This window comes from Oncorhynchus gorbuscha, linkage group LG03, assembly GCF_021184085.1.
Source record: "Oncorhynchus gorbuscha isolate QuinsamMale2020 ecotype Even-year linkage group LG03, OgorEven_v1.0, whole genome shotgun sequence".
Lineage (NCBI taxonomy): Eukaryota > Metazoa > Chordata > Actinopteri > Salmoniformes > Salmonidae > Oncorhynchus > Oncorhynchus gorbuscha.
In genome coordinates this window covers 76787249-76811106 of record NC_060175.1, presented here as the reverse complement: position 1 = coordinate 76811106, position 23858 = coordinate 76787249, and the positions used below count along the sequence as shown (strand labels likewise).

At 44.7% G+C, this 23858-nt stretch overlaps 1 protein-coding gene across 1 annotated transcript in view; it reads right to left on the bottom strand.

Moving 5' to 3' along the window:
- Nucleotides 1-23: 23 nt before the first annotated feature.
- LOC124031940 (inositol 1,4,5-trisphosphate receptor type 3-like) overlaps nucleotides 24-23858 on the bottom strand; it is a 44510-nt gene continuing 20675 nt past the window's right edge. Inside the window, exons 12-58 of the mRNA XM_046343772.1 lie at nucleotides 23704-23803; nucleotides 23466-23626; nucleotides 23104-23245; nucleotides 22411-22572; nucleotides 22105-22277; nucleotides 21897-22016; nucleotides 21582-21770; nucleotides 21158-21409; nucleotides 20906-21050; nucleotides 20592-20736; nucleotides 20229-20425; nucleotides 19978-20098; nucleotides 19816-19870; nucleotides 19551-19716; nucleotides 19159-19329; nucleotides 18980-19054; nucleotides 17211-17330; nucleotides 16974-17096; nucleotides 16672-16872; nucleotides 16152-16403; nucleotides 15828-15953; nucleotides 15623-15748; nucleotides 15327-15447; nucleotides 14976-15157; nucleotides 14629-14777; nucleotides 14230-14338; nucleotides 12918-13008; nucleotides 12671-12846; nucleotides 12406-12568; nucleotides 12012-12202; nucleotides 11619-11819; nucleotides 11339-11449; nucleotides 10455-10550; nucleotides 10184-10285; nucleotides 9953-10036; nucleotides 7793-7903; nucleotides 7282-7474; nucleotides 7049-7168; nucleotides 6739-6911; nucleotides 5323-5487; nucleotides 3711-3900; nucleotides 3143-3244; nucleotides 2823-2941; nucleotides 2480-2645; nucleotides 2242-2402; nucleotides 1903-2064; nucleotides 24-1694 (exon numbers count right to left, since the gene is read on the bottom strand). Of these exons, the coding sequence (XP_046199728.1) occupies nucleotides 1569-1694; nucleotides 1903-2064; nucleotides 2242-2402; nucleotides 2480-2645; nucleotides 2823-2941; nucleotides 3143-3244; nucleotides 3711-3900; nucleotides 5323-5487; nucleotides 6739-6911; nucleotides 7049-7168; nucleotides 7282-7474; nucleotides 7793-7903; nucleotides 9953-10036; nucleotides 10184-10285; nucleotides 10455-10550; nucleotides 11339-11449; nucleotides 11619-11819; nucleotides 12012-12202; nucleotides 12406-12568; nucleotides 12671-12846; nucleotides 12918-13008; nucleotides 14230-14338; nucleotides 14629-14777; nucleotides 14976-15157; nucleotides 15327-15447; nucleotides 15623-15748; nucleotides 15828-15953; nucleotides 16152-16403; nucleotides 16672-16872; nucleotides 16974-17096; nucleotides 17211-17330; nucleotides 18980-19054; nucleotides 19159-19329; nucleotides 19551-19716; nucleotides 19816-19870; nucleotides 19978-20098; nucleotides 20229-20425; nucleotides 20592-20736; nucleotides 20906-21050; nucleotides 21158-21409; nucleotides 21582-21770; nucleotides 21897-22016; nucleotides 22105-22277; nucleotides 22411-22572; nucleotides 23104-23245; nucleotides 23466-23626; nucleotides 23704-23803 (6886 nt within the window). The 3' untranslated portion in view covers nucleotides 24-1568. The remainder of the gene's footprint in view (nucleotides 1695-1902; nucleotides 2065-2241; nucleotides 2403-2479; nucleotides 2646-2822; nucleotides 2942-3142; nucleotides 3245-3710; nucleotides 3901-5322; nucleotides 5488-6738; nucleotides 6912-7048; nucleotides 7169-7281; nucleotides 7475-7792; nucleotides 7904-9952; nucleotides 10037-10183; nucleotides 10286-10454; nucleotides 10551-11338; nucleotides 11450-11618; nucleotides 11820-12011; nucleotides 12203-12405; nucleotides 12569-12670; nucleotides 12847-12917; nucleotides 13009-14229; nucleotides 14339-14628; nucleotides 14778-14975; nucleotides 15158-15326; nucleotides 15448-15622; nucleotides 15749-15827; nucleotides 15954-16151; nucleotides 16404-16671; nucleotides 16873-16973; nucleotides 17097-17210; nucleotides 17331-18979; nucleotides 19055-19158; nucleotides 19330-19550; nucleotides 19717-19815; nucleotides 19871-19977; nucleotides 20099-20228; nucleotides 20426-20591; nucleotides 20737-20905; nucleotides 21051-21157; nucleotides 21410-21581; nucleotides 21771-21896; nucleotides 22017-22104; nucleotides 22278-22410; nucleotides 22573-23103; nucleotides 23246-23465; nucleotides 23627-23703; nucleotides 23804-23858) is intronic.

The window sequence follows — 23858 nt, the reverse complement described above, 5'->3', positions numbered from 1 at the left end:
GCTTGATTGTTTTACCTTGTAAATTGTAGACAAGTCATTTTTAATCACATTTATGATACAGCTGCTTGGAAATAACTTTATTAAATGTGTATTTTTCCAGAAGTTAACAGCAAATAGGCCACTATTTCAAAACTATTCCTGCTTTTTAAAACCTTTTCAATTATGCCATTCACATTCTTATTGAGATGTAAGTGGATTAATAACTTTAGGATGACAAAAGGATAGAACATGAATTTAAGGACAAACTTTGCACAAGTTAGTCATCATTTTCTTGTTTACACATTAAAGAATGAAGGGAAACCCATGTCTGACAGCGATTGACAACACTTCTACTTGTTAAATCAAGACTTTTCAGCAAGGAATTGTAATCATTCTCAATAACCCAGATTTGTTTATATTGCTATAGTATTGTGCAGCTTCTGTACCAGATTTTGATTTGAGTCACTTTAATGTCAATAGACTTACATAAGGGAAAATGCAGGTTTGTTTCCTTTCATATGCCATAGGGAGGAGCCTAATACAAATCTGACTGCACCACTGGAAGTGTGTTTTAGACAAGAGGTATGACTTAACTATGTATTTTTGCCATACTGCAGGCAGGTCCTGTATCACTAATGACGTTATTTCAAAGCAGACCTACAATCCTGTGAGAGCAGGGAGGTAAACCTTTTGTTGCACTCTGAAATAGGCTAGTCTACATGCTTGAGTGACTATTTCAAACTAACCTAAGAATTATTTTCTCAATAGCCTAGATGCAACAATGTTATATCTTTCTCTGAAAGTACCTGCCTTGCACCTTTGAACTCTAGCCTTAACATTTCATTGTTTCTTTGTATACTAAAATGATTGGAATATGTATTTTGTTTAATAAATCTATCCCTCCAAAAAGTTCTTAATTTTTTTATTTGGAAGATCTGGCATGTCATAAAGAAGTTAAAACACAGTTAAAATCAAATATTTTTTACTGAGGCCTGTCCGAGAACAATTTCTCAGTGCAATGGAGACACTCCTGTGACAAGTCCAAATCACATGCATGCTTCAGACACTCAAACATTGTGGTACTCATGTGCCTACTGTATTAATCAGTGTATATACATACATTCATATAAAGGATGGACATGTTGCTTCCTGCTTTGCAGGAATCAATTTCCCATAATTTCCTCATCTGAGGTACGTCTGTCACAGCAACAGTGCAAATGCCATTAATGAATAGCTGTGAGGACAAACGACCAAAAACATGGGGAGGATCTCAATTCCATACCTCGCCTCCTCAAAACCCATTGTCAGAGGGGAGGGACCTCTGGCTTTCTCATCCAAAGGGTTTTGAGAAGGAGATGACGCAAGGTATGCAATTGAGATACTCCTCTAGTGCTTCAGACTACTGGAAGTACTGAAGGGGCCCTTGAAGAAAAACATTGATTTACAAAGAACCCAACAGCAGTAACTCAGTCACAACTAAGAACATTGCCACTATGTTTAACACATGATTGATGATTCCATCACTGAAAGTGTTGGATGGATGTATAGGCCCGGCAGACTCTTCCAGTCTATGGCGGTAAGACGGGACATCAGGGTTTGTTGAACATCTGGTGGTTTCCTCCAGCAGCACTGGGGGTTACACTAGCTGCACCAGCTCCTCCTGACTGGACATCCACGAAGCCCATCCTCTGCCTCCTCTTCCTCTGCTCCGTCATCTACACAGAAAACAGTGCAACAACACACTGTCATCCTGCTCAAAACACTAGCCTATATCATGAGGACATCAGTTCACCTAATTGTACACCAGACTAGTTTTTTCTCCCAAATAGATCATCATTATACAGTACATGTGATGTGCTGTGTTATCTGGGGAACCAGAAACAAATATTGTGTATGCACTGGCAAGCTCTGTTTCGCCTTCACCTGTTCTTTGAGCTCTGTTAACTGTCCTGTGAGTTGGCTGACCACGTTCATAGTGGACGTCAGTCTGTCCTGCAGGTTCCTCATTTCATTCTGCTCCCCGTCTCCATCCGTCACCACCAGGGACATGGCCTGCATGCGGGGGAACCAGTCCAGGTTCTTACTCTGAGGAGACATGTAGAGTCAGTGGCAGTGCTTCTCCGAGCATTGGATTAGATGACCCCAGAGACAAAGGTATCTCATGCTACTTGCAACAACGAGACGTTGTAAAATGGTTTCAGTGAGAAATAGCGTAGGTGGGTGTGTCCCCAATGAAACTAGAATCAAAGCAGGTTACTTTACCTTTATCATGAGGGCCACATAACTCTCTGGACCTGTGTAGTCAGTCTTGTTCTTCTCGCGAACAAGCACAATGAAATACAGGTAGTTCCAGATGTTGTGCTCCAACTTTATGTGTTCCTCAAAAGACACCGTTTTATTGTCAAACTTGTCCCTCTCCAGACCTGCAGGGAGAGAGCTTCAGGTTGAATGTCCAGAATGCAGAAAATGAGCCAATAACAGTCAAATCTCAATTTCTTACCACAGATGAAGCAGGTGGTCTTGAGGACCTCCTCTTTCTTCTGTTTCTCACTACGCAAGTCCGCGAAGGTGTCGATGATGACACCAAAGATCAAGTTGAGTACGATGATGATGACAATGAAGTAGAAGAGGAGATCGTAGATGACGCGGGCTGGGAACAGTGGCTCCTGCAGGGTATGCAATGACGTCATTAATGACACGTTTTCAAAATGTTCGCTCATAATACAATGTACAGTAAATATGTTGGTTTGTGGAAAATTTGTGCTCTTTGACATGATGTGATACTGATTGTGTATGAGATGGATTGTAAGTATAGCAAGAGTGTGTTGCATCTTCGTTGTTACGTTTTTGGAGGGCTTGCGTAGCACGTCTCCCACCCCTCCACCGTTCCTCAGCCCGTGGTTCAGCACGGTGACAATGCACATGAGCAGAGTGTCACAGGCCCGCTCCGAATTGTTCTCCTCTGCAAAAACGTGAATTATTTATCTACGTACCCCTCACACCAGACTCTCAAGTACATGATATTTGACAATTCCTCATCTGACACCCATCCAAACTAAATATTTTTCTTCTTTAACCTTTATTTCCTATCCAAACCTGTCACATGATGAGGGTGACTTAAGAATCAAAGCAGCAATAGATTATTTAATAAGTAGAGATTAACCATCAGGTTGAGCAGGGAGTCCTGCCTCGGTAGTGCAGCTGACTCCATCTCCACTGCAGGAGTTCAGGAAGTCCTGTGATGCCTCCTCATTGCCATGTCCTCCTGTAGAAGAGAACCCAATCACCACCCTATACCATACAACCCTATACCATACAGTACAGTACAACCCTATACCATACAGCGCAACCCTATACCATACAGCGCAACCCTATACCATACAGCGCAACCCTATACCATACAGCGCAACCCTATACCATACAGCGCAACCCTATACCATACAGCGCAACCCTATACCATACACCAGGGCTCTCCCTGTTCCTGGAGAGCTAATGTCCTGTAGGTTTTAGCTTCAACCCTAATCTAGCACACCTGATTCTAATACTTAGCTGGTTCATAAGCTGAATCAGGTAAGTTACACCTAGGGTTGGGGTGAAAACCTACAGGAGGGTATCTCTCCAGGAACAGGGTTCGAGAGCCCTGCCTTACAGGTTTGATTGACCATGTCTCATTGTACCTTCCATACGCTGACAACTAGTAGAGGCTATTTGAGTCTCTGATGGTCCAGTACCTGAGTCGATCTGAGGCAGAGGGTCCACCTCCATGATGAAGTCGTTCTTGAGGCAGAGGAAGCCCACAATGGAGAACAGGTAGACCAGGATAAGGGCTAGCAGGGCAGTGAGCAGGATGGAGCGCCCATTCCGGGTCACACTCTTTATCACGTTGAACAGGGTCTCCTCTCGGTAGATCAGATCAAACAGCTGCACACAGAACAAAGGTACCATGCTTTTAGAGTAGACATACAGTAGGGAAATCCTTCCCGGGGTTATCTACTGTATGTAAGGGTCTGTACGTGTAATTAGATGTGTGTGCATGCCAAGGAATTTATTGCCAGGGGATTGGTCCTTAATGCCAGTAATATTATATATATACACAGCTCAAAAAAATAAAGGGAACACTAAAATAACACATCCTAGGTCTGAATGAATGAAATATTCTTATTAAATACTTTTTCTTTACATAGTTGAATATGCTGACAACAAAATCACAAAAATGATCAATGGAAATCAAATTTATCAACCCATGGAGGTCTGGATTTGGAGTCACACTCAAAATTAAAGTGGAAAACCAAACTACAGGCTGATCCAACTTTGATGTAATGTACTTAAAACAAGTCAAAATGAGGCTCAGTAGTGTGTGTGGGCTCAGTAGTGTGTGTGGAGGTCATACACGTGCCTGTATGACCTCCCTACAACGCCTGGGCATTAACATTTAACATTTAAGTCATTTAGCAGACGCTCTTATCCAGAGGGCATGCTCCTGATGATGTGGCGGATGGTCTCCTGAGCGATCTCCTCCCAGACCTGGACTAAAGCATCCGCCAACTCCTGGACAGTCTGTGGTGCAACGTGGCGTTGGTGGATGGATCGAGACATGATGTCCCAGATGTGCTCAATTGGATTCAGATCTGGTGAACGTGCGGGCCAGTCCATAGCATCAATGCCTTCCTCTTGCAGGAACTGCTGACACACTCCAGCCACATGTGGTCTAGCATTGTCTTGCATTAGGAGGAACCCAAGGCCAACCACACCAGCATATGGTCTCACAAGGAGTCTGAGGATCTCATCTCGGTACCAAATGGTAGTCAGGCTACCTCTGGCGAGCACATGGAGGGCTGTGCGGCCCCCCAAAGAAATGCCACCCCACACCATGACTGACCCACCGCCAAACCGGTCATGCTGGAGGATGTTGCAGGCAGCAGAACATTCTCCACGGCGTCTCCAGACTCTGTCTCGTCTGTCACGTGCTCAGTGTGAACCTGCTTTCATCTGCAAAGTGGCGAATTTGCCAATCTTGGTGTTCTCTGGCAAATGCCAAACGTCCTGCACGGTGTTGGGCTGTAAGCACAACCCCCACCTGTGGACGTCGGGCCCTCATACCAACCTCATGGAGTCTGTTTCTGACCGTTTGAGCAGACACATGCACATTTGTGGCCTGCCGGAGGTCATTTTGCAGGGCTCTGGCAGTGCTCCTCCTGCTCCTCCTTGCACAAAGGCGGAGGTAGCGGTCCTGCTGCTGGGTTGTTGATTTCACAGAAGTGTGATTGACTTGGAGTTACATTGTGTTGTTTAAGTGTTCCCTTTTTTTGAGCAGTATATTTGTGAGTCATGAGTGTTACTCACCAGGAAGCTGTAGAAGAGCTCGTGGACACAGAGCCCCAGGGTGCTGGTCAGAACATAGGCCAGGTGGTAAAGGAACTCCACGTCCATCACCATCGCACGGTAGCCCATGATAAATGTCCCGTTGTTGCCCACAAAGCTCACCACAAACACTATCTTATTTATCAGCTGTGGAGTGGAACAGATGAACAGTCATGGGATCACCATGCTTACAGAGATGATATTCAGGGTTACTTTCTAAATGTAATCCGTTACATTTACCTGTCCAATATGGTAATCAGTAACGTAACATTTGGATTACCCAAAATCGGTAACGTAATCTGATTACATTCCGTTACTTTTAGATTGCTTTCCCCTTTAAGATGCATTAGAAAAAGACAAAAATGTACCAAAAATGTTACCAATTAAACAACATATATTGCAGGATAAATCCATGTTAAAGTTTACATAGCTGGCCATATGTGTTACATTTTACTTTGTTGGGTTGGTTATGTAGGCTCCTTCTAACCCATCGCTTTCTACTACATAATAATAAGATTAAATGACATCTTTACATCAATATATATCATTTATAAGTCTAAAAATTGATGTAGCAACTACAGATAACCCCTATAAGTCTATCAATGTTGTGCGAGTTTGAACATGTGTCCATTAGGTCTATGGACTGATTTTTTTCCCAGCATGATTTAGATTGAGCAATAAAAGCCCCACTTTTATTCCATAGGTTGGGATCCTCACTATACAGCTGTTGCAAGAGCACATTTTTCACTGGTTTCAAAATCAATGATTGATAGGCAGCGTAAACTTCTTCAAATCAACCATTATTGGGTTCAAATACACATTTAGATTTCTGAACAGCCGTCCACAACAACCACAATCCATAAGGCACAAATAGCTCAATGAGAGAACAGCAGTGTGATTCACATCAATGCGCTATGTAGATATCAATAATAAGTTTATTCAACGTTTATTCAAGTTGGATAGTCTTTAGATGCTGACAGCAGTTGCACCATTGGAAGACATAGCTTGGACTGTAGCCTACAAAATACTATTCCTGCGATCCATCAAACACATTTGGTGTGTCATCATAGTGGTCTCTGACTTGTGGTCAGACTCGCTCAGGTGGAACAAACTTAAACTTGCGCCTTCTTTCAATGCTGATTTGAATGTCATCCAGAAAACAGAGAAGGGTCAAATATTGTTTTCCGCAAACATCCTTTCTGAATTTAAAAGTAATCCTCAAAGTAATTATCTGTAATCTGATTACAATATTTTTGCTGGTAACGGAATACAGTTACCGTTTTTTGTAATCCCTTATTCCGTTACTCCCCAACCCTGAAGATATTCATCAAGGTGTGGTATAGGGTTGTGATGCATGTCTCAAGTGGAAGTTAGAATTCACTCATAAGAGAAGCTTACATTGAGGGTGCCCAGTAGGATGAGAGTGGGGCCGATGCCGAAGCAGTATATGGAGCGCAGTATGAGGGCCACAGTGAAGGGCCTGAGGCCGTAGCGTTTGGAAAACATGCCCATGACAGACAGACCCAGGAAACCCCAGAACAGCATGGACAGCATCGAGTCATCTATTGCACCTGGAGGACAGCAATCACATTGGAATCATCAATATATAAAACATTTACATGTCTCAGTTTCTCATAATTATTGTCTTCAATAAGTACAGAGGATAATGACTACGGGCGCACACACACACACACACACACACACACACCTTGGCCTGAGTCGTAGGGGTAGAAGAATGCGATGATGAGGTTGATGAAGACGGCCAGGTTAAAGGAGATGCTGCCCCAGGTGCTCATCCTGCGAGAGAACCAAAACAGCACTGGCATACCTGAAACACAAACAACAGTCTCCAGTCTTCGTCTATCATCAAACAGCATGGGATAGAGAGGAAACGTTGAGGGCAGTGGAACATATCTAGTGGATCAGCTGAGCCTGGCTTACTGCGCAGCTTCTTCTGCCACTCCATCTCGTTGTGGAGGAAGGAGGCCTGCTGGAAGAAGTGTGTGACCTTGCTGCCCTGCTCGTCCTGCTCGGTGGTGTTGAACACACGGAACTTGGACTCCTCGGTCAGGAACTCACAGATGGGATGAATGGGAAACACGATCTGCTCCATGCTGCGGTCCTCACGCACAATCTGACCGGACGAGAAGGGACAGACAAGTTAGGACAGGGGTCTTTTGGTCCTCTGTAGCTCAGTTAGTAGAGCATGGTGCTTGCAATGCCAGGATAGTGAGTTTGATTTCCCATGACCAGCTGTACATAAAATGTATGCATCCATGACTGAGTCGCTTTGGATAAAAGCATCTGCTAAATGACATTCATTATTTAGATTGTTGTTATATTATTATCATTCAATACATTTTGCAGTGGGCACTTCAGTTGAACTGAACTATTTACAATTTGAAAGATTGACTACTGTAGTAGGGGTGAGTTGAGGAAGAAAGGTAGACACCTCTATCTGTGAAGTGTGCTGCTCATAGAACTCCAGTGGGTCCTGCTCCTCGCTCTCTACCGGCACGGTAGATTTCAACATTTGAGAGAGCGGCCGATTGTTCAGGTTCAACTGCAGGAGGTCAACAGGACAAACATGAACAACAACAATAATACTAAAGAGCACTATCAGTGGATCTGAGCAACCTAGCTTTCCCCATTCAGCTCGTTTCAATTCTACCTCCACATGATATACTTAAAGCAGTAAAACATGAGAACCCTGGGGATTATCGTGTGATAACTCTGTTCGCTTCAGGCCACCAGGAACAGCTTTTAGGAGGGAGTTATTACACGATAATCCCTGGTTTCTAGGGCCTTATATTGCTTTTATAAAATGGTTACCAAAAGATTTAAAAATATGAAAAGACATTTTTTTATTAAAAACATTATTTTAATGAGTACATTTGTTTTTGCATTCTAAAATTGCTACCCAAGTGGGTTGGTTAGTTATTTTGTCATGTTTTGACCCAGTAGTTAAAATGATTCATTCTATTCATTCGACGTTGCTATGCTAAACAAATCATTGGAATGTAGCTAGCTAGCAGATATTCAATGATAATGATTTATTAACTGTCCAACATAGGCAACAACTATTATGGTTGGCAGGTCCAAAGTTAGTTGGTGATGTTAATAGTGACGTTTCTGTTGATGGCACACGAGTGGAAGAACCGTCCATGGTCATGGCGCTGGTTGGTGAGCTGTGCGTCAATCTCCGGAACAAAAATCTGTCAATTTAAACTGCATCTCAATCCTCATCAGCCTATTTCAGCCATCCGCTACGGCTCTGTTTGTCAGACCAGGAGGCATCCCAAAAACATCTGTAGCATCCGAACGGTTTGGCCTACTAATATGACCATATTATGACAAACGCGATGGTGTTCTCCGTTTTGCTCTATGACCCCCACAATTGTGAAGGGACTCCTGTGAAGGTAACCAGCTACCAGTTTAAAAATGAACTGAAGTATGGAGGCGTTTGTGTGTCCAAAAAACACAAATATTTCCCGAGCTTTCTTACATCTCCTAGATATAGGACAGACACTTCAAAACCTTATTCCTTACGATATTATTGACCGTCTGTTTTTCCATTTATGAATGTGTTATTCAATGTGTTTTATAGTACTAAAGCCCAAATGCAATATTTTCTCCCCAAAAAATGTTGTACATCTTTTTTTTTTTTAAACCTACAGGGGTCCTAAAATGCTAAATCAAACACTAAATGATCCATGGTATGACCATCTTAAAACAATTCCACAAGTTAGCTTAGCAGAACCCCCACCTCAAGGTAGACTTTTACAGGTTAATACATATCCAATAGGCCTACAAAGGCTGGTTAATGAATTAATGGAATGCTGAGTGTTTACGGATTCCATGGTGAATTATTCTTTTCACTATCATTCTTGGGATAACGGAGATATTGCATTTGTAAAATGATACATTGTTGCACAGGTCATAGAGCCACACATTTCTGGCATTTCCCAGAGGGAGATGAAGTTTATGAATTTCCTGCTTGGGCTGCAGGACAGTGGATTTACAACATTAACACATCATGGTATTTTACGGGGTTGTACCACAACACCCGCATATCAACCAATCAGCATCCAGGATCCAAACAACCAGTTTCATAATACTTTTTAGTCTCGCTTTATGCTGAACCATTTTCAGGCACGCAAACAAAGCACAGATATGAAAATATCCCCGTGTAACGCTAAAATCCGTTGTTAAACTAAGTTTGCAGTGAGTCACTGCTGCCATGAATGCGAGCAGCTGCAGCACAGAAGTGCAGAGTGAGGCAACTTCCTCTTCTAATGAGAAGACCAGATATGCTGAAGCTTGCCTTGAACAAATACCCTGACTTCAAATAAACACATATTAGAATGTCTGCAAAGAATTCTGCCCAGAAGGGAATGAAAATACAAAAGTGATCAAATGAACGCAACAGCTGACAGAGAGAAAGGGACATTCAACCCAACCCCTCTAAGTCAGAGTTACTGTTCATTTTTTTAATTGGTTATTTCACTTTTGTTTATTATCTATTTCACTTGCTTTGGCAATGTAAACATGTGTTTCCCATGCCAATAAATCCCCTTAAATTGAGATTGAATTGAGATAGAAAGACACTCACCATAGATGATATGCCCTCCTCTCCCTCCTTGGTCCTCTTTGCAGGTTTCAGCAGATTGAGCAGGATCTTATTGTGCCTTGCCAGCTGACCAAAACATGGCCCACAATCATAAGCATAACATGTGAAAGCATTATTCTCTAACATAACATTATTACGTTATAATAGGAGTGCATATATATATATATATATATATAAATAAATATACACTCCATTATTCTGAATGGGAGTTACCTGGAGTGCCAGGATGTAAATGTTGTGGCCGACCTCTTGAGGTGACACCTCTCCACCTTCACATTCACTCTCCTGCTGGTAGGCTTTCTTTATCACCTTCACCTGGGGACAGTGTGACACGAATGTTGACTGGTGTATTCTGTAGTGTGCTGCACCTTGATATGTGTATACAATTGCCGTTTTAGAGGCTAGTTAGTATAAAAAAGTGAGGAGGAGAATGAGGAGAAAAAAAGAGAGAGAAGAAGAAATAGAAATGGGTATTTGCTCTGACCAGTTCCCGAGGTCGGAGGTTGAACAGTATCCTCTCTGCATTCTCGTTGTCATGGCGACTTTCCATCAGAGCCAGTAGCAGCTTGGAGGCGTTGTCCTGGAAACAGAGACAACACTGTCACCGACCATGTCATTTCAGAGTGGGGACACCGACGAGTGAGTGGGGACACCGACGAGTGAGTGGGGACACCGACGAGTGAGTGGGGACACCGACGAGTGAGTGGGGACACCGACGAGTGAGTGGGGACACCGACGAGTGAGTGGGGACACCGACGAGTGAGTGGGGACACCGACGAGTGAGTGGGGACACCGACGAGTGAGTGGGGACACCGACGAGTGAGTGGGGACACCGACGAGTGAGTGGGGACACCGACGAGTGAGTGGGGACACCGACGAGTGAGTGGGGACACCGACGAGTGAGTGGGGACACCGACGAGTGAGTGGGGACACCGACGAGTGAGTGGGGACACCGACGAGTGAGTGGGGACGAGTGAGTGGGGACACACGAGTGAGTGGGGACACGAGTGAGTGGGGACACCGACGAGTGAGTGGGGACACAGACGAGTGAGTGGGGACACAGACGAGTGAGTGGGGACACAGACGAGTGAGTGGGGAGTGAGTGGGGACACAGACGAGTGAGTGGGGACACAGACGAGTGAGTGGGGACACAGACGAGTGAGTGGGGACACAGACGAGTGAGTGGGGACACAGACGAGTGAGTGGGGACACAGACGAGTGAGTGGGGACACAGACGAGTGAGTGGGGACACAGACGAGTGAGTGGGGACAAAGACGAGTGAGTGAGGACACAGACGAGTGAGTGAGGACACAGACGAGTGAGTGAGGACACAAAAATCTGTAAAAGAGAACAGTAGGTGAAATGAACCTTGAGCTGCAGAACCATCTCCATGCGGTAACGACACAGAGGACTGATGTCATTCAGTATGAGGGCTGTGATGATGTCGATGCCATTCGACTCATGGGTCACTATACAAGTCTACAAAAACAAAGCACACCTAGAAAGTTATTATCATTTTGTCAAAACAACCCTGTGTTATTTGTCTGAAACCTAACGGAACTTTGAATAAACCTCATTCCTGACGGCATTATCAAAGTTTCTGTTTAAAGTAACAATTTCCGTAGCACTCTGTGTGTGGCTATCTGACCTGGTTCTCCTGGCAGGGCCCCTGGCAGTACTCTGTGAGCGTCTCCAGGGTCTGGGTGATGAGGCCCACGTTGCTCTCGTTGATGTAGAGGCCCAGCAGACCCAGGCCTCCTGTGGTGCTGCCACACATGATGTCCAGGAACTGCAATGTCTCACATACCAGGTTGTAGTTGGTCTTGTTGTTCTGGCAGCGAAGGAAGTTCTGGGAAAAGGATGGTCAGACAACAGTATTGTAGGGTCAAAAGGTCAAACAGACCATAACAGTTTTATCACCCCTATCTACTAGCTACCTCTCAGGAGAGTTTCTGTATAATGACATCAGTCTGTTTAGACCTCAGCAGAGAGCAGTATTAGCAGTATCAGCTGTATAAGTGGTGCTTGTTCTTCCTCTCACCTGCAGATCCTGGTTGTGGTTCTCACAGAGCAGCTGGAGGAAGCGCAGGATGGGTTTCATAATGATGATTGCAGGGCCCATCTCGGTCTCCACTTCCTTCTGCTCAGGCTCCGAAGCCAGGGCAGTGACCTGGGCGATGGAGGGGGCCAAGAGAGGCAGAGTAGTCGCAGGTAGAACCAACCCACCAGAGCCTGTCAGGAACAAATACCAGGGAGGGCACCATGAATAGAGTGAAGTGACAGTTCAAACACACCAACAATATCCTTACCATATGCTTATGTAGCCATTGACACAGAATCATTGTTTGTTATAAAATGACCATCATTATTTTTTATAATCACTACAATCTAAACCTGCATTTGACTATCTAACATCAGAGTAGTGTCCCGCTCACTGGTCTCCAGGTCTTTGTTGTCATTGGCTTTGTTACTCATCTCCCCCACGCTGACCGATACGTTGGCCTTGATATCCATCTGGGCGTTTTTCATCCGGTCGTGGAGGACCTTGAAGAACTTCTCAGACTTGTTGTCCCCCATCATCAGCTTGTAGAAGGAGTTCTGAACGACATTCACAGGAAGGAAGAGGATCAGTGCATTATTATAAGGAAGGAATCACCATGCACCTGCTCCGTACAGTAGGCTATATGTGTTACATCTAACCTGGATCTCTGTGTTGCCCCCCTCCAGCAGACCTATGGCCAGCTGGATGCTCTCCTGGAAGATCTTGTCATTCTTGGTGCTCATGACGAGGTCAGTAAAGAGCTTTGTGCCACCCTCCCTGTCCAGGCGACACTGGACTGCAGCTACAGCCGTCCAGTCTCTCTCCTGCTCAGCACCTACACATTAACACACAGTAAATATATACACAATCCATAACGGTCATGTTATAAGCCTAATATAAACAAACCTGTTGCTCCAAGGTCAACCAGATCTCCCTTGCTGTTCTTCTTGTTGGTGAAGAGGTAGTTCTGTAGCAGCACCTTCCTCAGTGCAATGCCCTGATTGGAGAGGCATTCAGTTACAGAGAGACATGGTTAGCATACGCTCACTGAATAGTTTCTTACCCAAATAGTACCTCAATAAGCACCTTCATAAATCCTCTAATAAAGTTCCAATGCAGCCTTTTGATCTCAATATCAAATCATTCCTGGGTAACAATTAAGTGCCTTACAGTGATTGTTCCATTTTTACAATTTCAATTGAAAACAAATAGCTTCTTAGCAAAGAGCAATTTTTCAAGCAATCATTTTCATAGGATTGTCTGGGAGCGGAAAACTGAAACCTAGCTGTTATTGGCAGGTATGTTTGGAACTCTTTCTTATTGGTCTATTGATGTCACCAGGCAGGCCAAAACTCCATCTCAGAAAAACAGGCAGACATTTCAGACATGTCTTTTCAAAAAGCTCTTATACTAAAAGAGCATCATCATAATATTCACAATGTCACAGTATTATTCCAACCTGGTGTGGAAATATATACACTGAACACAAATATAAAGGCAGCATGTGTTGGTCCGATGTTTCATGAGCTGAAATAAAAGATCCCAAAATATTTCTATACACACAAAAATGGTATTTCTCTCCAATTTTGTGCACAAAATGGTTTGTTTCTTTTCCTTCCTGTTCTCCTTTGCCAAGATAATCCATATCAAGAGGCTGATGAGACAGTGTTCATTACATAGGTGAACCTTGTACTGTGGACAAAAGGCCACTCTATAATGTGCAGTTTGTCACACAACACAATGCCACAAATGTCTCAGGTTTTGAGGGAGTGTGCAACTGGCATGCTCACTGCAGAAAGGTCCACCAGAACTTTTGCCAGAGAATTATTGTTAATTTCTCTACCAACGTCATTTTAAGGAATTTGGCAGTACATCCAACCGGCCTCACAACCGCAGACCACGTGTAACCAACCAAGCCAACCCAGGACCTCCACATCCGGCTTCTTTACCTGTGGGATCGCCTGAGACCAGCCACAAGGACAGCTGATGAAACTGATGACTATTTCTGTCTGTAATAAAGCCCCTCTGTGGGGAAAAACTAATTGTGATTGGCTGGGCATGGCTTCCAAGTGAGAGGGCCTAATTGTTGCATGTTGCGCTCATATTTTTGTTCAGTATAAGGAAATGGAAGTTTTTGACTGCACTGGACCTTTAAATACACTCAGATATTATATTGGTTGATCTCCAAGACCTACACTGACTGGTCATAAGTCTTTACCTTCTCGTCAAAGTCCAGTGTGCGTATGAGCATCTCCTGCAGGGTCCTCAGAACCTTGATACAGAGCTTCTCCTCTGAGCTCATCAGGGCTTTAGTGTGCTGAATCAGTCTGGGTTCATAAAGAGAGTGTTAGACCTCATCCATACCATGCCAAAAATGCTCTTTATTGCACTTTGCAGTGAGTTTGCATGAGTAAATATTTGTATGTGTAAACCCCAATGACTGTGTGGGTAAATAAACACTATCATCCCCACACCATAGTGACAAATCATTGGTTTCAAAATGGCACCCTATTCCCTATATAGTGCATTACTTTTGACCAGGGCTTCCCTTAGGGCTTTGGTTCAAAGTAGTGCACTACGTAGAGAACAGGGTGCAATTTCAGATGCAGACCCTTACTTGGAGATGAAGCCTCCTGATTCGCAGCGTTGCCGTGCGTCCGTCCCCTCCAGGAAGAGGAGTTCAGGCTGATGCAGGACGTCCACCAGAACAGACAGCTCTGCGTTCACCAGCGGCTTCAGACGCTCCTCCAGGGTGTTGATGATGTCCTGAACATCACAGCATAGATAGAGGGACAGGGAATATATACCCACTGTGTCAAACACCAAACCCTCAAGAACAGGGAACAAACCAGAAAGAGACAGAGGCCAAGGAATGATGTGGCTTTGTATGGCTGACTAAAGTGATGGGATCGAGGAGGGGGAGAAGGCAGCAGGGTAATTAATGGGTCGTTTTAAGGGTCGAACCTGCAGCTTCTCGATGATGTTCTTGTAGTCCCAGGGGTTGTTGGGGGCGGAGGGGCGGCTGGAGCGGGTGGAGCTCTTGTAGTTGGCGTTGGAGCGGGACAGAGAGTTGGGAGCACTGCTGCTCAGCATGGTGGTAATCTGAGACTCCAGGTCCAGAGGCAGGGAAATGGAGCGGTTCTTCGCTGCACACACACAGGATTGGGGAAAGTCATCATTAAGTTCAAAAGGTACTCCCACTCAAACCATGTCGAAAAATCTAAAGTCATATTCACAAAGCAATGCAACCCTAGTTTGACCCGGTGTGGCTCTAAATGTAGCCCACCTCTGGGCCCTGCAGCAGGCCTGTTTTACCTGTCATAGCCAGGGTGCGGATGCAGGTCTCCACCAGGCCTCGGTGTTGCTGCTGCAGCCAGGGACATTCCAGCAGACGCATGCTAGACTGGAGCAGCTGTGTTACTATGGTGTGGTGTGTCTGGTTACAGGCACAGAGGAAGGAGAATCACACGACGAGAATTCATGACATGTTAAATGACTACACAAATACTGTCAGGCACAATACAAACAAAAACACACTCTACTAAACAGTGCATTACAGTAAACTTTATATCAAAGCCTCGGAGTAGGCAGTAGCATCAGGGCTGACTGACCTGTAGAGAGGTGCTGTTTTCAGAGAAGGGGGAGCTGAAGAAGGCATTGATGGTATCAAACACCACGTTGATGATGTACTTCTCCAGGATGGGGTCAGTCAGACGCTTCTCTCTCTTGTTACACACCTGGAGGGAAAAGAGAGCTGTTAGAGATGATGAAACGTGTGGGTGAGAGTGGTCTTACTGACTGGGGAATGAGACTTACCCTGGCCATGTCCACAGTGAAGTCCTCAAACAGTTTCCAGATGTGGTTGCTGGTGTAAATCTCCTTCATCTCTACCTCGGTATCTACGTAGCAGTGGTTCACAAAGTTCACGTAGGCAACCTTCACCTGGGGACCACAAGGGTAAACATGAACACACACACACACACACAGCTGGCTCAGGCCTCTGTACATTTTGTCATGATAATGGTTTCCATTACCTTTGCAGTTGTATGTCTGCATGTCATTGCATGCCGCTGTGGGTTTTCGAACTGAGGACGACGTAGGCTACTAACTAATTGTATACTTGCTCCATTTCGGACATACCTCTGTGATGCAGTCCTCGTGTGTGACCACTCTCACCACGTCCTCTAGGGGCAGCAGCGAGGTACATTTGATCTCTGTGTAAACGTTCTTTCCCTCAGCGCAGGCAGATAGCAGCTCTACCAGAGAGATGTGGTAGCGCAGGGGGCTGTGCTCCTGAACCCCCTCCCTGGACTCTGCCATCAGCTCCAGCATGGTGGCAAATGATGCCTTGTCATTATAAAACACCACTACATCCTCACCAGCGTTGGTTAACTAGAGGGGAAAGCAAGCACACCGTGTGGGATAAACAATTACATCATTGCTGATATGATTAATGTGGCTTGTGAGTGCTTGGAGGTGGTTCATCTGTTATTTTTCAATTACTCATCTGGGTTTCGCACAAATATTTGATTGTAAGACAGACTAGATGTTTCGCTAAGATTTGATAAACATTTAAAAACTGCAGTCTTATTTACATCTTTTCGAGGATTCCATACCAATGAAGAGAGTTCAAAGCAAGTTGCATGGGAGGTTGTCTTACCTCCGTCATGATCATGTCCTGGCACTTCTTCACGTACTTGCCCTCGGCCTTGATGATGGTGTGCAGGAAGTTGAGGTACTGGACGTGGCGTCCGTGAGTGGCCAGGCAGTGGATGAAGTGCTGCAGCACGTTCTCACTGATCTCTGTACACAGCTGGTAGTTATTGCTGAAGATGTGCTGCACCGTCTCTGCCTCCATGAGCTGGGGGGGGGGGGAGAGGGAGAGAAAGGACATTATGTCTGATGAAAACAGGACGGATGGATGTAGAAAAGGCAATAAAAGCTGTGTGTGACTTCACTCACTCCTGGGTTGAGAAAGAGACTGAGGTTCTTATGGAGGAGCATCTGGTTCTCCAGGTTCCCCATGCAGAACTTCTGCAGGAACAGGTGAGTGCACTTGATGATCCCCTGCATCTTGGTGTCATGCTGAGAACCAGGAAAGTGCGTGAGAGAGAGTGAGACAGCGAGGTAACGTTAGTCCAATACTATGTGTTTGGTTGTCAGAGTGGGGGTAAGGCACAGCTCACGTACATCCCTCACCTGATCGTATGACACTTGCAGCAGGTCCAGCATCACTTTGTGGGCTCCCATGTTCTTCAGGAGCCTCTGCTGTTTCTTCCACACACCCGAGCTGCACATCTTATTCAGACGCTCCAAGATCTGGGGTAAAGAGAATGTCTTCAGAAATACGGCCAAACACTACTCAATAGTGCAGTATTGTTGATTTTGTGTCGTACATATGTTATGGTAGAGTAGTGTCTAATAATTGGACCCCAGGAAGAGTAGAGGGGATCTGGAATAACACACACACACATATATACATATATAGTTGAAGTCCGAAGTTTATATACACCTTAGCCAAATACATTTAAACTCAGTTTTTCACAATTCCTGACATTTAATCCTAGCAAAAAATTCCGTGTCTTAGGTCAGTTAGGATCACCATTTTATTTTAAGAGTGTGAAATGTCAGAATAATAGTAGAGAGAATTATTTATTTCAGCTTTCATTTCTTTCATCACATTCTCAGTGGGTCAGAAGTTTACATACACTCAATTAGTATTTGGCAGCATTACCTTTAAATTGTTTAACTTGGGTCAAAATTTTTTAGGTAGCCTTCCACAAGCTTCCCACAATAAGTTGTGTGAATTTTGGCCCATTCCTCCTGACAGAGCTGGTGTAACTGAGTCAGGTTTGTCAGTTCTGCCCACACATTTTCTATGGGATTGATGTCAGGGCTTTGTGATGGCCACTCCAATACATTGACTGTGTTGTCCTTAAGCCATTTTGCAAGCCTCCCCCTTTTTCCTCCAAACATAACGATGGTCATTATGGCCAAACAGTTCTAGTTTTGTTTCATCAGACCAGAGGACATTTCTCCAAAAAGTATGATCTTTGTCTCCATGTGCAGTTGCAAACAGTAGTCTGGCTTTTTTATGGCGGTTTTGGAGCAGTGACATCTTCCTTGCTGAGCTGCCTTTTAGGTTATGTCAATATAGGACTCGTTTTACTGTGGATATAGATACTTTTGTACCCGTTTCCTCCAGCATCTTCACAAGGTCCTTTGCTGCTGTTCTGGGATTGATTTGCACTTTTCGCACCAAAGTACGTTCATCTCTAGGAGACAGAACGAGTCTCCTTCCTGCGCAGTATGACGGCTGCGTGGTCCCATGGTGTTTATACTTGCGTACTATTGTTTGTACAGATGAACATGGTACCTTCAGGCGTTTGGAAATTGTTCCCAAGGATGAACCAGACTTGTGGAGGTCTTGGCTGATTCCTTTTGATTTTCCCATGATGTCAAGCAAAGAGGCACTGAGTTTGAAGGTAGGCCTTGAAATACATCCACAGGTACACCTCCAATTGACTCAAATGATGTCAATTTTCCTATCAGAAGCTTCTAAAGCCATGACATCATTTTCTGGAATTTTCCAAGCTGTTTAATGGCACAGTCAACTTAGTGCATGTAAACTTCTGACCCACTGGAATTGTCTGTCTGTAAACAATTGTTGGATAAATGTATTGTGTCATGCACAAAGTGGATGTCCTAACCGACTTGCCAAAACTATAGTTTGTTGACCAGAAATTTGTGGAGTGGTTGAAAAACAAGTTTAAATGACTCCAACCTAAGTGTATGTAAACTTCCGACTGTAACTGTGTGTGTGTGTGTGTATGTGTGTGTGTGTATGTGTATGTAATATATATATATATATATATATATATATATATATATATATATATATAAACAGTGACAGTGGGACATGCTAGCAGGATAAAGGAAAAAGTGACATGTCAATGGACAAAACACACATCTTTAACTTTCTGGTAGTTCTCATTGCTCTTATCCGACTTCTCTTTTTTGGGGGTCGCAACCTCTGAGGCCATCTAAAAGGAAATCAGAAGTACAGTTAGTGAGAAGTCATTTGTAGCTACTTCATGTTATTACACACTTTCTTATCATAGATGGAGAAGACGTGTCTCGCCCTCACCTCTACATTCTCTTTTTTGTCCTTCTTGTCTTTCTTCCCCTCCCCTCCTCCAGAGCTGCTCTTCTTGTCCACCCAGAGCTCAGACTTCTCCACCATGGTGCGGAGACGGTCAAGGTCGCTCTTTATCAGCTTGTAGTTATCAACATCCTGGCCCGAGATCAGCAACTGGACCTGAGGACAACATGGAGACAGAGAGAGAGAGAGAGAGAGAGAGAGAGAGAGAGAGAGAGAGACTGTGACTGAGAGACCAGAAAATAACACAGATATAAATGATATATATAGATACTTTATAAGAAAGGGAATAGCAGATACGGTACCAAGTTGGAGTGCAGGTCATTATTGGCCGCACCTTTGTTTACCATCAGTGATTGCAGATCGTTGTGTCTCCTTACCTGTTTGAATGTGTGCAGCACCTCCTGTCTCTGGCTGAAGTGTTTGAAGAGCAGCTGCAGAGCCCCAGAGACCAGAGGAGGGTAGTCATGCATGGTGAGATGGATCAGCACCCTCAGGAACATACGACCTCCCTCATCATCCACCTCCAGAATACTGTTCCCCTTCCTGACAGGAGGACACAGTCACAGGTGTAAATAACAACACACTGGGGAAAAAAAACATAACATATGTTGGTGAGGGTCTACAGTGCTGTACTGAACCTACCCCACACCAAACATGGCCTCTGCCTGCTCTCCTATGTGCTGCAGGTTGATGGTGGCTGTTGAAAGAGAGTTAGGAATGTTGTGTATTTAGACGGAGAGATGAATACTGTATAAGGTATGGTACGTGGAGAGCAATGGGTCCCTCAAATGGGCACTGCACTACCTGCTTGCTCCATTGATGTTGTAGCATCGGCATCTGCCATGGGATAAACATCAACAAACTCTTTCTTGAAGACAGAAAGCAGGAAGGAGAGCCGATAGTCCAGGCGGACATTCAGGATAAACTGCACATCAACAAGAGATAAAGAACAGCACTTAGCATAAAAGGGATACTTGAATGGGTCTCATTTTTCACAAGCGTAAAACTCAACAGTACCATTTCATGAGACGCGCTGGGTTCTAGTGAGCTCTAACCTGCAGGATTTCTAGTATTTTCAGCTTGGTGTCCATGACAGTGATGTCCTGTTTGTCGATGCTGTCCTTACTGCGGTTCTGGCCCTCTATGTTGGAAGCACTCCGGCCTGGACCTCCAAAAATGGACTGTTTCCTGCTCAGTACCATGGTGGACATCATCTGGCCAACACCATGGATGGAACGCTTCATGTTCTTCCCTAACAGACAGAGTGGGAGTGGCATCCTTACTACCATGGTGAAAACCATGAGGGAACCCAAATCTGAACGTCTGTGGTGCCGATTTGTTTTATAAAACGGTGCTGTGTGGTAGTTCTCGCATAATAATGTTAAAACGCAGAGTAGAGGTGTTTCTCATTCTCTTACCACTGCCATCGTCCTGGAACATGGGGTTGATGAGGGAAGGGTTGGGGATGCAGTCGATGATTCCCAGAAGGGTCCGTGTCAACCTCAGCAGCTCAAAGAAACTGTAGAAGCCAAAGTAGATGAGGTGTCTGGCCAGGCTCACCACCTGAGGGGACAAAACATTCTAGCAGTTATCATGCTATCGGGGCTTTTCCGGGCCAAGTGGTAGAGAGCCAGAGAGTTCTCGTCTCAATACCAAATATAGGCAGCAGCGTTCTGGAGGTATTCACAGTATTGTAAGTAGAATTAGGAATGAGAAAAGAGAGAATTGATACCTCATAGGTCAGTTTGTTCTTTTCCTCGTCAGCGAAAGGCAAGTCATCATTGAGGACGTTGTTGAGGTACTCCTCCATGAACACCATGGTGTTGGCAAACTTGTTCTTCTTATTGTCTCGCGAGTCATCCATGTTGGAGTCATAACTGAGAAAGGGAAGAGATATCGAAGTATAGGAACACAACAACAATCAGTTAGATTGCAGTGACATTATTTGCAAAACCAAATCTGGGGAAACTGTTTGAAGTCATACTCTTTAATTGTGATGGAGGTGGGGATCTCTGTCCAGAGACGGGCGAACTTGACGGGCGTGACCAGCTCCTGGGGGTCTCGGTCGACGTGCGCATGCAGCATCAGTCTGCAGAAAGAGGCGCGCAGGTCAAAGGGCAGTGTCTCGTCCATCATGCACAGGAAGATGAGCTCCACATCCAGCTGCTTGGAGATCTCATCTATGGCCAGGTACTGGCGGTCCAGACACATTCGTGCATACAGCTTCAGCTGGTACCTACCATTAAAAAAAGAGAAAGGTTCGACAAATGAAGCATAGACAAAACGTCATTGTGGTTGGAATATTTCAGATCAGTACAACTTCCTTTTTAAACGTTGACTTGTGCACAACAATCCCTTGTCTAGGAAATGAGAAGGACACTGATGTGACATCAGTGAGGAGTAGACACCTGTAGTACGTGAGCACGTTCTCGTCATGAGCGTTCCCCTGTCTGGCCTCCTGGGCTAGTTGTCTGATGCCCTTCTCTTGCTTCTCATTGGTCTTGTCAGTCCAGACCAGCCACACCTCATCATCGTCAGCATACTCCTCCATACCCATGTATTCAGTGGCATTGGGAATCTCTTTGGGTACACGCCGTCTGCATGGACAAGCATAGGCACACACATTCAATCATACACACACACACACATACATACAAAGGCCATCGCATGTTTAGGTAAGTGTGTGTATGTATGCAGTTTAGTAAAAGAGAAGTACCACTCACTCAGTCTTTATGAGGATGTCTTGGTTCTTGGGATCCAGCACACACTTACAGATCAGCTCCTGAGTGACAGGAATGGCCACGTTGTTAGACACACACAGATCTGACAGGTAGTCCAGAAACCTGAGGGGAAACAGGGCGATGTTTGAGATACAGCAACAGTTTTCAATGTACATGGGGATTTATTTAGTCAGGGCGTCACTCTCCTCACCTGGGTTCCCTGTTCTTGCGGACCAGGCTAACAAAGGTCTCCACCTCCGTCTTGGTGATGTGTTTCTCCAGCAGCTTGCGGTTGTTGTGCAGCAGAGCAGTGATGGTGTCCTCAGCCAGGATGTCATAGCCAATCTGAGACTGCATCACCCCAAACTGCTTGGCTATGTGCTCCTGATGGGGCAAAAGAGTGAGACTAATGTGTCTTGGCAGTAAAGAAGGCCCAGGGATCAATAATTCAGTTTGGATAAACGACCGAGGGACAGGAATATGGAAGGAAAAAAGTATGCGAGAGAATGTGGCGTACCTGGTTCTTGCGGTAGTCTTCCTGTGAGTGTCGCAGTACTCTGTAACAGAGACGGAACATGTACTGGTAGGGGGAATTCTTCTGGTCTGACAGCTCCTCCAATCGCAGCAACGGGCCCTCTGTCCCCTTATCTTTGAAAGGGGCCTTCAAGATCCCAAATATCTTTGAAGGGACAAATTCAAGGGAACATGTGACAATAAGGATATAATGACAAGATATGATTACCTTATATGTCATCAGTCTAATGCAAGCCCGCTGGCTATTCTTTTTTTCGGGGAGGAACTCAGTCGGAATAATAAAATACACAAAGCACAACTTCGAAATTGGCCTGTGCATTCAGCAGTCACTCAATAGCCCATGTCAGCAATTTATTTACTTATTACTAAGTTAGTCTTGAGGCCAGCTATCTAAACTTGTAGTAAGCAAGGTTGAATTACCGACCGGGCTGGGGCCCATTGATCATCAGTTATCATATAAAAACTGTTTGCCTTCACCCGATGGCAAAATGTGTAGAATTTTGCAGGAAATTAGCTGTAAAACTGCACATTTTCTCTCTGCCCCCTGTCAAAACGAGTACAAATTGCATGACATTTTTTATAAAATGGCAACATTTTCTCTACGCCCCATGATGATTTCCGTTTTCAAAGTTGCCTGGTCTAACGCAACCCAGATGTTTAAAGTGGGCCTTCTAACCTGTTTGAGGATGTTTTGTTCCCTCATGAGTTTCTGTCTCTCGCGGTTGGCCTTGGTCATCGCCACATCCAGGACGACCTGGCCGCTGTTGGGCGTGTCCACCACAAAGAACACCAGATCCTCCAGCAGCTTAATGGCAAATCTGCAGGGTCAAACACAGGACACGGTCGGACACAGACGTTACTGGTCTGGCCCATTGGGTCTGGCCAGGGAACTATGCCATTGACTGGATTACAGTATAAGCTGTAAAAACAGCTGGCTTTAATCAAGTATAACATAGAGCTCACAGGGGAAAAGTTAGGTTTATTAGAAGAAGTTTGACTTCATAGATTCATTTGGGGCCTTTTCTGCAGATACTTTACCTTCTGTCATTAGGACTGATAAAGCCCTCATTGAACCTGTCCACTATGGTGCTCAACATGAAACTGGCATCATTGGCAAAGTCCAGATCCCGGATCTCCATCACTGGCACTGACACTATGGCAAATGCCTCCTTATCCTCCTTGGTAGGGCAGGTGCCCAGCTGAAACAAGGATATAACAGAAATACTGAGTCCAAATGAACTCAGTGTCACAGTAAATCAAGTGACATGGTTCTTACCATGAGCCGGATGGGTCTCTCCTCGTCGATATCTATGGGCACGTTGGTACTCTGGATCCATGTGTTGGTGCATAGGTGTCTGAGACGCACATATGAATTCCTGAAGAAAGTTTACAATAGAAAGCCAGTGAAACATACTGTAGATCAAGTCTTTG